The sequence below is a fragment of the Notothenia rossii genome (genome assembly GCF_949606895.1).
Source record: "Notothenia rossii genome assembly, contig: scaffold_377, whole genome shotgun sequence".
NCBI lineage: Eukaryota > Metazoa > Chordata > Actinopteri > Perciformes > Nototheniidae > Notothenia > Notothenia rossii.
The window spans coordinates 1-16,600 of record NW_027639589.1 but is presented as its reverse complement, the minus strand read 5'-3'; the positions used below and the strand labels follow the sequence as shown (position 1 = coordinate 16,600).

Genomic DNA, 16,600 nt, shown 5'->3' with positions numbered 1-16,600 from the left:
AGCTGCAGACACACTCACAGCTGCTCACTCACTCACAGCTGCAGACACACTCTCAGCTGCAGACACACTCACAGCTGCTCACACACTCAGCTGCAGACACACTTACAGCTGCTCACTCACTCACAGCTGCAGACACACTCTCAGCTGCAGACACACTCACAGCTGCAGACACACTTTCAGCTGCAGACACTCTCACAGCTGCTCACACACGCAGCTGCAGACATACTCACAGCTGCAGGCACACTCACAGCTGCTCACACACTCTCCGCTGCAGACACACTCACAACTGCAGACACACTCTCAGCTGCAGACACACTCACAGTTGCTCACACACTCTCAGCTGCAGACACACTCTCAGCTGCAGAAACACTCTCAGCTGCAGACACACTCTCAGCTGCAGAAACACTCAGCTGCAGACACTCTCACAGCTGCAGACACACTCACAGCTGCTCACACACTCTCAGCTGCAGACACACTCAGAGCTGCAGACACACTCAGCTGTAGACAAACTCACAGCTGCTCACACACTCATCTGCAGACACATTCACAGCTGCAAACACACTCTCAGCTGCAGACACACTCACAGCTGCTCACACACTCTCAGCTGCAGACACACTCTCAGCTGCAGACACACTCACAGCTGCTCACACACTCATCTGCAGACACACTCACAGCTGCAGACACACTCTCAGCTGCAGACACACTCACAGCTGCTCACACACTCTCAGCTGCAGACACACTCACAGCTGCAGACACACTCTCAGCTGCAGACACACTCACAGCTGCTCACACACTCACAGCTGCAGACACAGTCACAGCTGCTCACACACTCACAGCTGCTCACACACTCTCAGCTGCTCACACACTCTCAGCTGCAGACACACTCACAGCTGCAGACACACTCTCAGCTGCAGACACACTCACAGCTGCTCAGACACTCAGCTGCAGACACACTCACAGCTGCTCACACACTCACAGCTGCAGACACACTCACAGCTGCTCGCACATTCTCAGCTGCAGACACACCCTCAGCTGCTCACACACTCACAGCTGTTCACACACTCGCAGCTGCTCACACACTCTCAGCTGCTCACACACTCACAGCTGCTCACACACTCTCAGCTGCAGACACACCCTCAGCTGCTCACACACTCACAGCTGTTCACACACTCGCAGCTGCTCACACACTCACAGCTGCAGACACATTCACAGCTGCTCACACACTCTCAGCTGCAGACACACTCACAGCTGCTCACACACTCTCAGCTGCAGACATACTCACAGCTGCAGACACACTCACAGCTGCAGACACACTCACAGCTGCAGACACACTCTCAGCTGCAGACACACTCACAGCTGCTCACACGCTCTCAGCTGCACACACACTCTCAGCTGCAGACACACTCACAGCTGCAGACACACTCTCAGCTGCAGACACACTCACAGCTGCTCACACACTCTCAGCTGCAGACACACTCACAGCTGCTCACACACTCACAGCTGCAGACACACTCACAGCTGCAGACACAATCACAGCTGCTCACACACTCTCAGCTGCAAAACATACTCACAGCTGCAGACACACTCACAGCTGCTCACACACTCTCCGCTGCAGACACACTCACAACTGCAGACACACTCTCAGCTGCAGACACACTCTCAGCTGCAGACACACTCACAGCTGCAGAAACACTCTCAGCTGCAGACACACTCTCAGCTGCAGACACACTCAGCTGCAGACACTCTCACAGCTGCAGACACACTCACAGCTGCTCACACACTCTCAGCTGCAGACACACTCAGAGCTGCAGACACACTCAGCTGTAGACAAACTCACAGCTGCTCACACACTCATCTACAGACACATTCACAGCTGCAGACACACTCTCAGCTGCAGACACACTCACAGCTGCTCACACACTCTCAGCTGCAGAAACACTCTCAGCTGCAGACACACTCACAGCTGCAGACACACTCACAGCTGCTCACACACTCTCATCTGCAGACACACTCACAGCTTCAGACACACTCTCAGCTGCAGACACACTCACAGCTGCTCACACACTCTCAGCTGCAGACACACTCACAGCTGCAGACACAGTCACAGCTGCTCACACACTCACAGCTGCTCACACACTCACAGCTGCTCACACACTCTCAGCTGCAGACACACTCACAGCTGCAGACACAATCTCAGCTGCAGACACACTCACAGCTGCTCACACACTCAGCTGCAGACACATTCACAGCTGCTCACACACTCACAGCTGCAGACACACTCACAGCTGCTCGCACACTCTCAGCTGCAGACACACCCTCAGCTGCTCACACACTCACAGCTGCTCACACACTCTCAGCTGCAGACACACTCACAGCTGCTCACACACTCACAGCTGCAGACACACTCACAGCTGCTCACACACTCTCAGCTGCAGACACACTCACAGCTGCTCACACACTCTCAGCTGCAAACATACTCACAGCTGCAGACACACTCACAGCTGCTCACACACTCTCCGCTGCAGAAACACTCACAGCTGCAGACACACTCTCAGCTGCAGACACACTCACAGCTGCTCACACAGTCTCAGCTGCAGACACACTCTCAGCTGCAGACACACTCACAGCTGCTCACACACTCTCAGCTGCAGACACACTCACAGCTGCTCACACACTCTCATCTGCAGACACACTCACAGCTGCAGACACACTCACAGCTGCTCACACACTCTCAGCTGCAGACACACTCAGAGCTGCAGACACACTCAGCTGTAGACAAACTCACAGCTGCTCACACACTCATCTGCAGACACATTCACAGCTGCAAACACACTCTCAGCTGCAGACACACTCACAGCTGCTCACACACTCTCAGCTGCAGACACACTCAGCTGCAGACACACTCACAGCTGCAGACACACTCACAGCTGCTCACACACTCATCTGCAGACACACTCACAGCTGCAGACACACTCTCAGCTGCAGACACACTCACAGCTGCTCACACACTCTCAGCTGCAGACACACTCACAGCTGCAGACACACTCTCAGCTGCAGACACACTCACAGCTGCTCACACACTCTCAGCTGCTCACACACTCTCAGCTGCAGACACACTCACAGCTGCAGACACACTCTCAGCTGCAGACACACTCTCAGCTGCTCACACACTCAGCTGCAGACACACTCACAGCTGCTCACACACTCACAGCTGCAGACACACTCACATCTGCTCGCACACTCTCAGCTGCAGACACACCCTCAGCTGCTCACACACTCACAGCTGTTCACACACTCTCAGCTTCTCACACACTCTCAGCTGCTCACACACTCACAGCTGCAGACATACTCACAGCTGCAGACACACTCACAGCTGCTCACACACTCTCAGCTGCAGACACACTCACAGCTGCTCACACACTCTCAGCTGCAGACATACTCACAGCTGCAGACACACTCACAGCTGCAGACACACTCACAGCTGCAGACACACTCTCAGCTGCAGACACACTCACAGCTGCTCACACGCTCTCAGCTGCACACACACTCTCAGCTGCAGACACACTCACAGCTGCAGACACACTCTCAGCTGCAGACACACTCACAGCTGCTCACACACTCTCAGCTGCAGACACACTCACAGCTGCTCACACACTCACAGCTGCAGACACACTCACAGCTGCAGACACAATCACAGCTGCTCACACACTCTCAGCTGCAAAACATACTCACAGCTGCAGACACACTCACAGCTGCTCACACACTCTCCGCTGCAGACACACGCACAACTGCAGACACACTCTCAGCTGCAGACACACTCTCAGCTGCAGACACACTCTCAGCTGCAGACACACTCACAGCTGCAGAAACACTCTCAGCTGCAGACACACTCTCAGCTGCAGACACACTCAGCTGCAGACACTCTCACAGCTGCAGACACACTCACAGCTGCTCACACACTCTCAGCTGCAGACACACTCAGAGCTGCAGACACACTCAGCTGTAGACAAACTCACAGCTGCTCACACACTCATCTACAGACACATTTACAGCTGCAGACACACTCTCAGCTGCAGACACACTCACAGCTGCTCACACACTCTCAGCTGCAGAAACACTCTCAGCTGCAGACACACTCACAGCTGCAGACACACTCACAGCTGCTCACACACTCTCATCTGCAGACACACTCACAGCTGCAGACACACTCTCAGCTGCAGACACACTCACAGCTGCTCACACACTCTCAGCTGCAGACACACTCACAGCTGCAGACACAGTCACAGCTGCTCACACACTCACAGCTGCAGACACAGTCACAGCTGCTCACACACTCACAGCTGCTCACACACTCTCAGCTGCAGACACACTCACAGCTGCAAACACAATCTCAGCTGCAGACACACTCACAGCTGCTCACACACTCAGCTGCAGACACATTCACAGCTGCTCACACACTCACAGCTGCAGACACACTCACAGCTGCTCGCACACTCTCAGCTGCAGACACACCCTCAGCTGCTCACACACTCACAGCTGCTCACACACTCTCAGCTGCAGACACACTCACAGCTGCTCACACACTCACAGCTGCAGACACACTCACAGCTGCTCACACACTCTCAGCTGCAGACACACTCACAGCTGCTCACACACTCTCAGCTGCAAACATACTCACAGCTGCAGACACACTCACAGCTGCTCACACACTCTCCGCTGCAGAAACACTCACAGCTGCAGACACACTCTCAGCTGCAGACACACTCACAGCTGCTCACACAGTCTCAGCTGCAGACACACTCTCAGCTGCAGACACACTCACAGCTGCTCACACACTCTCAGCTGCAGACACACTCACAGCTGCTCACACACTCTCATCTGCAGACACACTCACAGCTGCAGACACACTCACAGCTGCTCACACACTCTCAGCTGCAGACACACTCAGAGCTGCAGACACACTCAGCTGTAGACAAACTCACAGCTGCTCACACACTCATCTGCAGACACATTCACAGCTGCAAACACACTCTCAGCTGCAGACACACTCACAGCTGCTCACACACTCTCAGCTGCAGACACACTCTCAGCTGCAGACACACTCACAGCTGCAGACACAATCACAGCTGCTCACACACTCATCTGCAGACACACTCACAGCTGCAGACACACTCTCAGCTGCAGACACACTCACAGCTGCTCACACACTCTCAGCTGCAGACACACTCACAGCTGCAGACACACTCTCAGCTGCAGACACACTCACAGCTGCTCACACACTCTCAGCTGCTCACACACTCTCAGCTGCAGACACACTCACAGCTGCAGACACACTCTCAGCTGCTCACACACTCAGCTGCAGACACACTCACAGCTGCTCACACACTCACAGCTGCAGACACACTCACAGCTGCTCGCACACTCTCAGCTGCAGACACACCCTCAGCTGCTCACACACTCACAGCTGTTCACACACTCTCAGCTGCTCACACACTGACAGCTGCAGACACACTCACAGCTGCAGACACACTCACAGCTGCTCACACACTCTCAGCTGCAGACACACTCACAGCTGCTCACACACTCTCAGCTGCAGACATACTCACAGCTGCAGACACACTCTCAGCTGCAGACACACTCACAGCTGCTCACACGCTCTCAGCTGCACACACACTCTCAGCTGCAGACACACTCACAGCTGCAGACACACTCTCAGCTGCAGACACACTCACAGCTGCTCACACACTCTCAGCTGCAGACACACTCACAGCTGCTCACACACTCACAGCTGCAGACACACTCACAGCTGCAGACACAATCACAGCTGCTCACACACTCTCAGCTGCAAAACATACTCACAGCTGCAGACACACTCACAGCTGCTCACACACTCTCCGCTGCAGACACACTCACAACTGCAGACACACTCTCAGCTGCAGACACACTCTCAGCTGCAGACACACTCACAGCTGCAGAAACACTCTCAGCTGCAGACACACTCTCAGCTGCAGACACACTCAGCTGCAGACACTCTCACAGCTGCAGACACACTCACAGCTGCTCACACACTCTCAGCTGCAGACACACTCAGAGCTGCAGACACACTCAGCTGTAGACAAACTCACAGCTGCTCACACACTCATCTACAGACACATTCACAGCTGCAGACACACTCTCAGCTGCAGACACACTCACAGCTGCTCACACACTCTCAGCTGCAGAAACACTCTCAGCTGCAGACACACTCACAGCTGCAGACACACTCACAGCTGCTCACACACTCTCATCTGCAGACACACTCACAGCTTCAGACACACTCTCAGCTGCAGACACACTCACAGCTGCTCACACACTCTCAGCTGCAGACACACTCACAGCTGCAGACACAGTCACAGCTGCTCACACACTCACAGCTGCTCACACACTCACAGCTGCTCACACACTCTCAGCTGCAGACACACTCACAGCTGCAGACACAATCTCAGCTGCAGACACACTCACAGCTGCTCACACACTCAGCTGCAGACACATTCACAGCTGCTCACACACTCACAGCTGCAGACACACTCACAGCTGCTCGCACACTCTCAGCTGCAGACACACCCTCAGCTGCTCACACACTCACAGCTGCTCACACACTCTCAGCTGCAGACACACTCACAGCTGCTCACACACTCACAGCTGCAGACACACTCACAGCTGCTCACACACTCTCAGCTGCAGACACACTCACAGCTGCTCACACACTCTCAGCTGCAAACATACTCACAGCTGCAGACACACTCACAGCTGCTCACACACTCTCCGCTGCAGAAACACTCACAGCTGCAGACACACTCTCAGCTGCAGACACACTCACAGCTGCTCACACAGTCTCAGCTGCAGACACACTCTCAGCTGCAGACACACTCACAGCTGCTCACACACTCTCAGCTGCAGACACACTCACAGCTGCTCACACACTCTCATCTGCAGACACACTCACAGCTGCAGACACACTCACAGCTGCTCACACACTCTCAGCTGCAGACACACTCAGAGCTGCAGACACACTCAGCTGTAGACAAACTCACAGCTGCTCACACACTCATCTGCAGACACATTCACAGCTGCAAACACACTCTCAGCTGCAGACACACTCACAGCTGCTCACACACTCTCAGCTGCAGACACACTCAGCTGCAGACACACTCACAGCTGCAGACACACTCACAGCTGCTCACACACTCATCTGCAGACACACTCACAGCTGCAGACACACTCTCAGCTGCAGACACACTCACAGCTGCTCACACACTCTCAGCTGCAGACACACTCACAGCTGCAGACACACTCTCAGCTGCAGACACACTCACAGCTGCTCACACACTCTCAGCTGCTCACACACTCTCAGCTGCAGACACACTCACAGCTGCAGACACACTCTCAGCTGCAGACACACTCTCAGCTGCTCACACACTCAGCTGCAGACACACTCACAGCTGCTCACACACTCACAGCTGCAGACACACTCACATCTGCTCGCACACTCTCAGCTGCAGACACACCCTCAGCTGCTCACACACTCACAGCTGTTCACACACTCTCAGCTTCTCACACACTCTCAGCTGCTCACACACTCACAGCTGCAGACATACTCACAGCTGCAGACACACTCACAGCTGCTCACACACTCTCAGCTGCAGACACACTCACAGCTGCTCACACACTCTCAGCTGCAGACATACTCACAGCTGCAGACACACTCACAGCTGCAGACACACTCACAGCTGCAGACACACTCTCAGCTGCAGACACACTCACAGCTGCTCACACGCTCTCAGCTGCACACACACTCTCAGCTGCAGACACACTCACAGCTGCAGACACACTCTCAGCTGCAGACACACTCACAGCTGCTCACACACTCTCAGCTGCAGACACACTCACAGCTGCTCACACACTCACAGCTGCAGACACACTCACAGCTGCAGACACAATCACAGCTGCTCACACACTCTCAGCTGCAAAACATACTCACAGCTGCAGACACACTCACAGCTGCTCACACACTCTCCGCTGCAGACACACGCACAACTGCAGACACACTCTCAGCTGCAGACACACTCTCAGCTGCAGACACACTCTCAGCTGCAGACACACTCACAGCTGCAGAAACACTCTCAGCTGCAGACACACTCTCAGCTGCAGACACACTCAGCTGCAGACACTCTCACAGCTGCAGACACACTCACAGCTGCTCACACACTCTCAGCTGCAGACACACTCAGAGCTGCAGACACACTCAGCTGTAGACAAACTCACAGCTGCTCACACACTCATCTACAGACACATTTACAGCTGCAGACACACTCTCAGCTGCAGACACACTCACAGCTGCTCACACACTCTCAGCTGCAGAAACACTCTCAGCTGCAGACACACTCACAGCTGCAGACACACTCACAGCTGCTCACACACTCTCATCTGCAGACACACTCACAGCTGCAGACACACTCTCAGCTGCAGACACACTCACAGCTGCTCACACACTCTCAGCTGCAGACACACTCACAGCTGCAGACACAGTCACAGCTGCTCACACACTCACAGCTGCAGACACAGTCACAGCTGCTCACACACTCACAGCTGCTCACACACTCTCAGCTGCAGACACACTCACAGCTGCAAACACAATCTCAGCTGCAGACACACTCACAGCTGCTCACACACTCAGCTGCAGACACATTCACAGCTGCTCACACACTCACAGCTGCAGACACACTCACAGCTGCTCGCACACTCTCAGCTGCAGACACACCCTCAGCTGCTCACACACTCACAGCTGCTCACACACTCTCAGCTGCAGACACACTCACAGCTGCTCACACACTCACAGCTGCAGACACACTCACAGCTGCTCACACACTCTCAGCTGCAGACACACTCACAGCTGCTCACACACTCTCAGCTGCAAACATACTCACAGCTGCAGACACACTCACAGCTGCTCACACACTCTCCGCTGCAGAAACACTCACAGCTGCAGACACACTCTCAGCTGCAGACACACTCACAGCTGCTCACACAGTCTCAGCTGCAGACACACTCTCAGCTGCAGACACACTCACAGCTGCTCACACACTCTCAGCTGCAGACACACTCACAGCTGCTCACACACTCTCATCTGCAGACACACTCACAGCTGCAGACACACTCACAGCTGCTCACACACTCTCAGCTGCAGACACACTCAGAGCTGCAGACACACTCAGCTGTAGACAAAATCACAGCTGCTCACACACTCATCTGCAGACACATTCACAGCTGCAAACACACTCTCAGCTGCAGACACACTCACAGCTGCTCACACACTCTCAGCTGCAGACACACTCTCAGCTGCAGACACACTCACAGCTGCAGACACAATCACAGCTGCTCACACACTCATCTGCAGACACACTCACAGCTGCAGACACACTCTCAGCTGCAGACACACTCACAGCTGCTCACACACTCTCAGCTGCAGACACACTCACAGCTGCAGACACACTCTCAGCTGCAGACACACTCACAGCTGCTCACACACTCTCAGCTGCTCACACACTCTCAGCTGCAGACACACTCACAGCTGCAGACACACTCTCAGCTGCTCACACACTCAGCTGCAGACACACTCACAGCTGCTCACACACTCACAGCTGCAGACACACTCACAGCTGCTCGCACACTCTCAGCTGCAGACACACCCTCAGCTGCTCACACACTCACAGCTGTTCACACACTCTCAGCTGCTCACACACTGACAGCTGCAGACACACTCACAGCTGCAGACACACTCACAGCTGCTCACACACTCTCAGCTGCAGACACACTCACAGCTGCTCACACACTCTCAGCTGCAGACATACTCACAGCTGCAGACACACTCTCAGCTGCAGACACACTCACAGCTGCTCACACGCTCTCAGCTGCACACACACTCTCAGCTGCAGACACACTCACAGCTGCAGACACACTCTCAGCTGCAGACACACTCACAGCTGCTCACACACTCTCAGCTGCAGACACACTCACAGCTGCTCACACACTCACAGCTGCAGACACACTCACAGCTGCAGACACAATCACAGCTGCTCACACACTCTCAGCTGCAAAACATACTCACAGCTGCAGACACACTCACAGCTGCTCACACACTCTCCGCTGCAGACACACTCACAACTGCAGACACACTCTCAGCTGCAGACACACTCTCAGCTGCAGACACACTCACAGCTGCAGAAACACTCTCAGCTGCAGACACACTCTCAGCTGCAGACACACTCAGCTGCAGACACTCTCACAGCTGCAGACACACTCACAGCTGCTCACACACTCTCAGCTGCAGACACACTCAGAGCTGCAGACACACTCAGCTGTAGACAAACTCACAGCTGCTCACACACTCATCTACAGACACATTCACAGCTGCAGACACACTCTCAGCTGCAGACACACTCACAGCTGCTCACACACTCTCAGCTGCAGAAACACTCTCAGCTGCAGACACACTCACAGCTGCAGACACACTCACAGCTGCTCACACACTCTCATCTGCAGACACACTCTCAGCTGCAGACACACTCACAGCTGCTAACACACTCTCAGCTGCAGACACACTCACAGCTGCAGACACAGTCACAGCTGCTCACACACTCACAGCTGCAGACACAGTCACAGCTGCTCACACACTCACAGCTGCTCACACACTCTCAGCTGCAGACACACTCTCAGCTGCAGACACAATCTCAGCTGCAGACACACTCACAGCTGCTCACACACTCAGCTGCAGACACATTCACAGCTGCTCACACACTCACAGCTGCAGACACACTCACAGCTGCTCGCACACTCTCAGCTGCAGACACACCCTCAGCTGCTCACACACTCACAGCTGCTCACACACTCTCAGCTGCAGACACACTCACAGCTGCTCACACACTCACAGCTGCAGACACACTCACAGCTGCTCACACACTCACAGCTGCTCACACACTCTCAGCTGCAAACATACTCACAGCTGCAGACACACTCACAGCTGCTCACACACTCTCCGCTGCAGAAACACTCACAGCTGCAGACACACTCTCAGCTGCAGACACACTCACAGCTGCTCACACAGTCTCAGCTGCAGACACACTCTCAGCTGCAGACACACTCACAGCTGCTCACACACTCTCAGCTGCAGACACACTCACAGCTGCTCACACACTCTCATCTGCAGACACACTCACAGCTGCAGACACACTCACAGCTGCAGACACACTCTCAGCTGCAGACACACTCACAGCTGCTCACACACTCAGCTGCACACACACTCTCAGCTGCAGACACACTCACAGCTGCAGACACACTCTCAGCTGCAAACACACTCACAGCTGCTCACACACTCTCAGCTGCAGACACATTCACAGCTGCTCACACACTCACAGCTGCAGACACACTCACAGCTTCTCACACACTCTCAGCTGCAGACACACTCACAGCTGCTCACACACTCACAGCTGCAGACACACTCACAGCTGCTCACACACTCTCAGCTGCAGACACACTCTCAGCTGCTCACACACTCACAGCTGCTCACACACTCTCAGCTGCTCACACACTCTCAGCTGCAGACACACTCACAGCTGCAGACACACTCTCAGCTGCAGACACACTCAGCTTCTCACACACTCTCAGCTGCAGACACACTCACAGCTGCAGACACACTCACAGCTGCTCACACACTTTCATCTGCAGACACACTCACAGCCGCAGACACACTCACAGCTGCAGACACACTCTCAGCTGCAGACACACTCACAGCTGCTCACACACTCTCAGATGCAGACACACTCACAGCTGCAGAAACACTCACAGCTGCTCACACACTCTCAGCTGCTCACACACTCTCAGCTGCAGACACACTCTCAGCTGCAGACACACTCACAGCTGCTCACACACTCTCAGCTGCAGACACACTCACAGCTGCTCACACACTCACAGCTGCAGACACACTCACAGCCGCTCACACACTCTCAGCTGCAGACACACTCTCAGCTGCAGACACACTCACAGCTGCTCACACACTCTCAGCTGCAGACATACTCACAGCTGCTCACACACTCGCAGCTGCTCACACACTCTCAGCTGCAGACACACTCACAGCTGCAGACACACTCACAGCTGCTCACACACTTTCATCTGCAGACACACTCACAGCCGCAGACACACTCACAGCTGCAGACACACTCACAGCTGCTCACACACTCTCATCTGCAGACACACTCACAGCTGCTCACACACTCACAGCTGCTCACACACTCTCAGCAGCAGACACACTCACAGCTGCAGACACACTCTCAGCTGCAGACACACTCACAGCTGCTCACACACTCTCAGCTGCAGACATACTCACAGCTGCTCACACACTCACAGCTGCAGACACACTCACAACTGCTCACACACTGTCAGCTGCAGACACACTCTCAGCTGCAGACACACTTACAGCTGCTCACACACTCACAGCTGCAGACACACTCACAGCTGCTCACACACTCTCAGCTGCAGACACACTCTCAGCTGCTCACACACTCTCAGCTGCAGACACACTCACAGCTGCAGACACACTCACAGCTGCTCACACACTTTAATCTGCAGACACACTCACAGCCGCAGACACACTCACAGCCGCAGACACACTCACAGCTGCAGACACACTCACAGCTGCTCACACACTCTCAGTTGCAGACACACTCACAGCTGCAGACACACTCTCAAATGCAGACACACTCACAGCTGCAGACACACTCACAGCTGCTCACACACTCACAGCTGCTCACACACTCACAGCTGCTCACACACTCTCAGCCGCAGACACACTCACAGCTGCTCACACACTCTCAGCTGCAGACACACTCACAGCTGCAGACACACTCACAGCTGCTCACACACTCTCATCTGCAGACACACTCACAGCTGCTCACACACTCACAGCTGCTCACACACTCTCAGCAGCAGACACACTCACAGCTGCAGACACACTCTCAGCTGCAGACACACTCACAGCTGCTCACACACTCTCAGCTGCAGACACACTCACAGCTGCTCACACACTCACAGCTGCAGACACACTCACAACTGCTCACACACTGTCAGCTGCAGACACACTCTCAGCTGCAGACACACTTACAGCTGCTCACACACTCACAGCTGCAGACACACTCACAGCTGCTCACACACTCACAGCTGCAGACACACTCTCAGCTGCTCACACACTCTCAGCTGCAGACACACTCTCAGCTGCAGACACACTCACAGCTGCTCACTCACTCTCAGTTGCAGACACACTCACAGCTGCAGACACACTCTCAGATGCAGACACACTCACAGCTGCAGACACACTCACAGCTGCTCACACACTCACAGCTGCTCACACACTCACAGCTGCTCACACACTCACAGCTGCAGACACACTCACAGCTGCAGACACACTCACAGCTGCAGACACACTCACAGCTGCAGACACACTCACAGCTGCTCACACACTCACAGCTGCAGACACACTCACAGTTGCTCACACACTCTCAGCTGCAGACACACTCACAGCTGCTCACACACTCAGCTGCAGACACACTCACAGCTGCTCACACACTTTCAGCTGCAGACACACTCACAGCTGCAGACACACTCACAGCTGCTCACACACATTTATCACCTTGTCAGCGTATCCTTCTGGGCCGGCCCTGTGCTACAACTCATTACAAATACTCCCTCTTCCCATTTACTTCCAAAAACCAGCAGGATGCCTATATTTAAAGAGGCTCTTTTTGGGGTTCAACCCAAGCTAATCAATCAGTGCAGAGTGGGCTCTGGGTGTACTGTGCTGACAATTGTGATAGGGGGTAAAAATGTAACTAACATCGCACCACATTACACATTGTAAGTAGTGGATACTCTGAAATGACAACCCTGCTCCTTGGATATTCAGTGAGAGCTCCCTGTGTGGACTGACCCGCTCAGGATGTGGATCCGCTCCGTGTTGTACTTGAGAGGAGTGAGCTCGGCTCGGAGGACCTGCAGGGCCTCCAGAACCTTCCCGTCCTCCAGGTACTCCAGGTACTTCTGCTGCAGCAGCAGGAACTTCATCCGCTGCTCAGGAGCACAAGAACACAGAGCAGAGAGGACATCAGCACAGGCCAAGACATTTACCAAGACAGAAGGTTCTTTACCAGCAGACCATTACAGTGAGTGTTTATTTTCTATTCAATTGAAACATTGTACATTGTATTTGGTGATTTTTTATGATTTTGTCCTTAGAACTCAGTACAGAACCTGTTGTTCTTTACACTAATAATGGAACACACTTTACACTGACTTGGAAGAGCAATGACTTGAATGCTTATTTTGCTAGAGGTATACAAATATGCAAATTACTCCTGGTAACATGATATTTGGCAACATTTTCATCTAGTATCGAGTATCTAGTATATTTTGAATATTTGGAGATGATTGGCACAAAACTGCCTTTGTTTGTCTGAAAAAAGGGAACTTTTATAATGAAAACTGCCTCAATCCAATAAAAATAACCTACAGTAAACTGAGAAAAGAAGCAGTAAAACATATTTTGATTACGGCCCGTCCACACAGCGGCGTGCGTTGACGCTTCACCATTCACTTTGAATGGGGTGACGTCACTTTTCGCCGAACTGCATCGTGGGAAGCGACGCGGAGCGTTGCTGGCGTGGCTCGCTGCAAAAGTTGAGCAATGTTCAACTTTTGAAACCTCTGCAGAAGCGTCAGCCAATCGAATCATATGCCAGTACAAGCTCTAGCCAATTAAACCGCTGCTTGTGTGTCAGGGGCGGGAGATTCATGTGATTGGTTGTTGGTCGAGTGTCAGACACGCCCGCCGGCAAGCGTCAACGCACGCCGCTGTGTGGACGGGCCGTCACAGATGTATTTTGTTAGTTATTATTTATTGCTTATTTTAAAATGTCTTATGATCTAATTGTACACAACAATCTGGATCACTAACAGCTGCCCTACCGTTCTGAAGTTCTTTCTTTCTGTGTTAAATCTAGTTGTAAATCCTACATGCTTGCATATAGCTGTAATGGGCTCATGTAATAAATCTAATTTCTACACAAGTAGACATCTTTAAACCCTGCACCGAAACTAGAAGGGATAGAGGTTTAAAGGAGGCCCAGCAGCTCATTGTTTTAAAATTGATTGTAACATTGTAATCCTGCTAGTAATACCAATTCTTTTTTTTTTAAATGTACCAGTATTAAGATTTCTTTTTGTTCCCACTACTCCCCAGGGCTGACGATATACACTGCCTGGACATGCTTGATATGTTTGCTCACAGCAGACATATAATCATTTATAATCATCATGTATTCAAATTGTTTCGAATGTAGTACTGACGCACTAATAACTCGTGGTCTCTATTATTTAGTTGGAGCTTCGTGCCTCTGGCTGCAGTGTTTGTGTAACATACATGACATGTTGATGAGACAGAGCATAGAGACAGCTGATCTGAGGACTGCTACTCACCACTATAGCACTGGGAGAATGCATCAATGCCTTCAGTTCATTCAGGTCACTCTCAGCCTGAATAAAGGAAGGGGGAAAGTATAAAGAACACGAAGAGGGACAGGTTTCACAATCAGAGGTGGGAGAAGTACTCAGATCTTGACTTTAAGTAAAAGTAGAAATACCAGATTGTAGGAATACTCTGTTACAAGTAAAAGTCCAGCATTCAAAATGTTAATCAAGTATAAGCATAACAATATACTAGGATTGGTATAATATATATGATATGTTTTATAATGATTGATCATTAAAGTGTTCTCAAAGCTGGTAAAGGTGCAGCTAGTTGTAATGACTTTGTATACTGCAGGGTAGCTTGTGGATTTACTCCAGGTGGAACTAAAGTCTGATTTAACACTTGATTATATTTCAATCCAAATATGCAAAGTAACTAAAGGTATTACATAAATGTAGTGGAGTAAAAGTACACCATTTACCTCTCAATTGTACTGGAGAAGAAGTACAAAGTAACATAACATTGACATACTCAAGTATCTTAAAAACGTAAATAAGAACAGTACTTGAGTAAATGTACTTAGTTACTTCCCACCTCTGTTCACAATGAATAAACACTTAAACCTAGACAGTCACTGACTAACAGATTTGAAGCACTGTAACAATCGTTTTCTGGCAAACAAGACTTCCTACTCGGTCTAAATTGAGTGCTTAGATTACTGCTATAAAAAACTCAAAACAGTATGGATTTTCTTTTCAGAGTATAAACGTCTCTCCACCTTGTCCCACTCTCCTTCCATGACATGGTTGCGGAACTTGGTGGCGGAGGGGTGCTCCAGTCTGCACCCTGACTCCTGCATCAGGAGGTCCACCGTCTGACTGGGGACATGAACGTAGCGGAGAACCAATCAGCATCATGATGATGACTCTCTCAGCACTTATCATCAATTTCAATACTTGTCTTGAAGTCTTTTCATGTGACCAACTGATACATAACATGATTTAGACACAAACTTATGAAAGAGATAAAAAAAATGTGGTTTGAACC

At 52.2% G+C, this 16,600-nt stretch overlaps 1 protein-coding gene and 1 long non-coding RNA gene across 2 annotated transcripts in view; one reads left to right on the top strand and one right to left on the bottom strand.

Annotated features, from left to right (window-relative positions):
- The window catches only part of LOC307027620 (WD repeat-containing protein 26), a 30,385-nt gene extending 13,815 nt beyond the window's left edge, over positions 1 to 16,570 (bottom strand). The window contains exons 1-3 of the mRNA XM_079695904.1: positions 16,332 to 16,570; positions 15,562 to 15,618; positions 14,018 to 14,154 (exon numbers count right to left, since the gene is read on the bottom strand). Coding sequence (XP_079552030.1) covers positions 14,018 to 14,154; positions 15,562 to 15,618; positions 16,332 to 16,412 — 275 coding nt within the window. The 5' untranslated portion in view covers positions 16,413 to 16,570. The remainder of the gene's footprint in view (positions 1 to 14,017; positions 14,155 to 15,561; positions 15,619 to 16,331) is intronic.
- LOC307027621 lies at positions 14,114 to 16,448 on the top strand. Its single transcript, XR_013804693.1, has 3 exons — positions 14,114 to 14,249; positions 15,464 to 15,679; positions 16,313 to 16,448. It is a non-coding gene; the product is annotated as an uncharacterized lncRNA (long non-coding RNA).
- Positions 16,571 to 16,600: the final 30 nt, after the last annotated feature.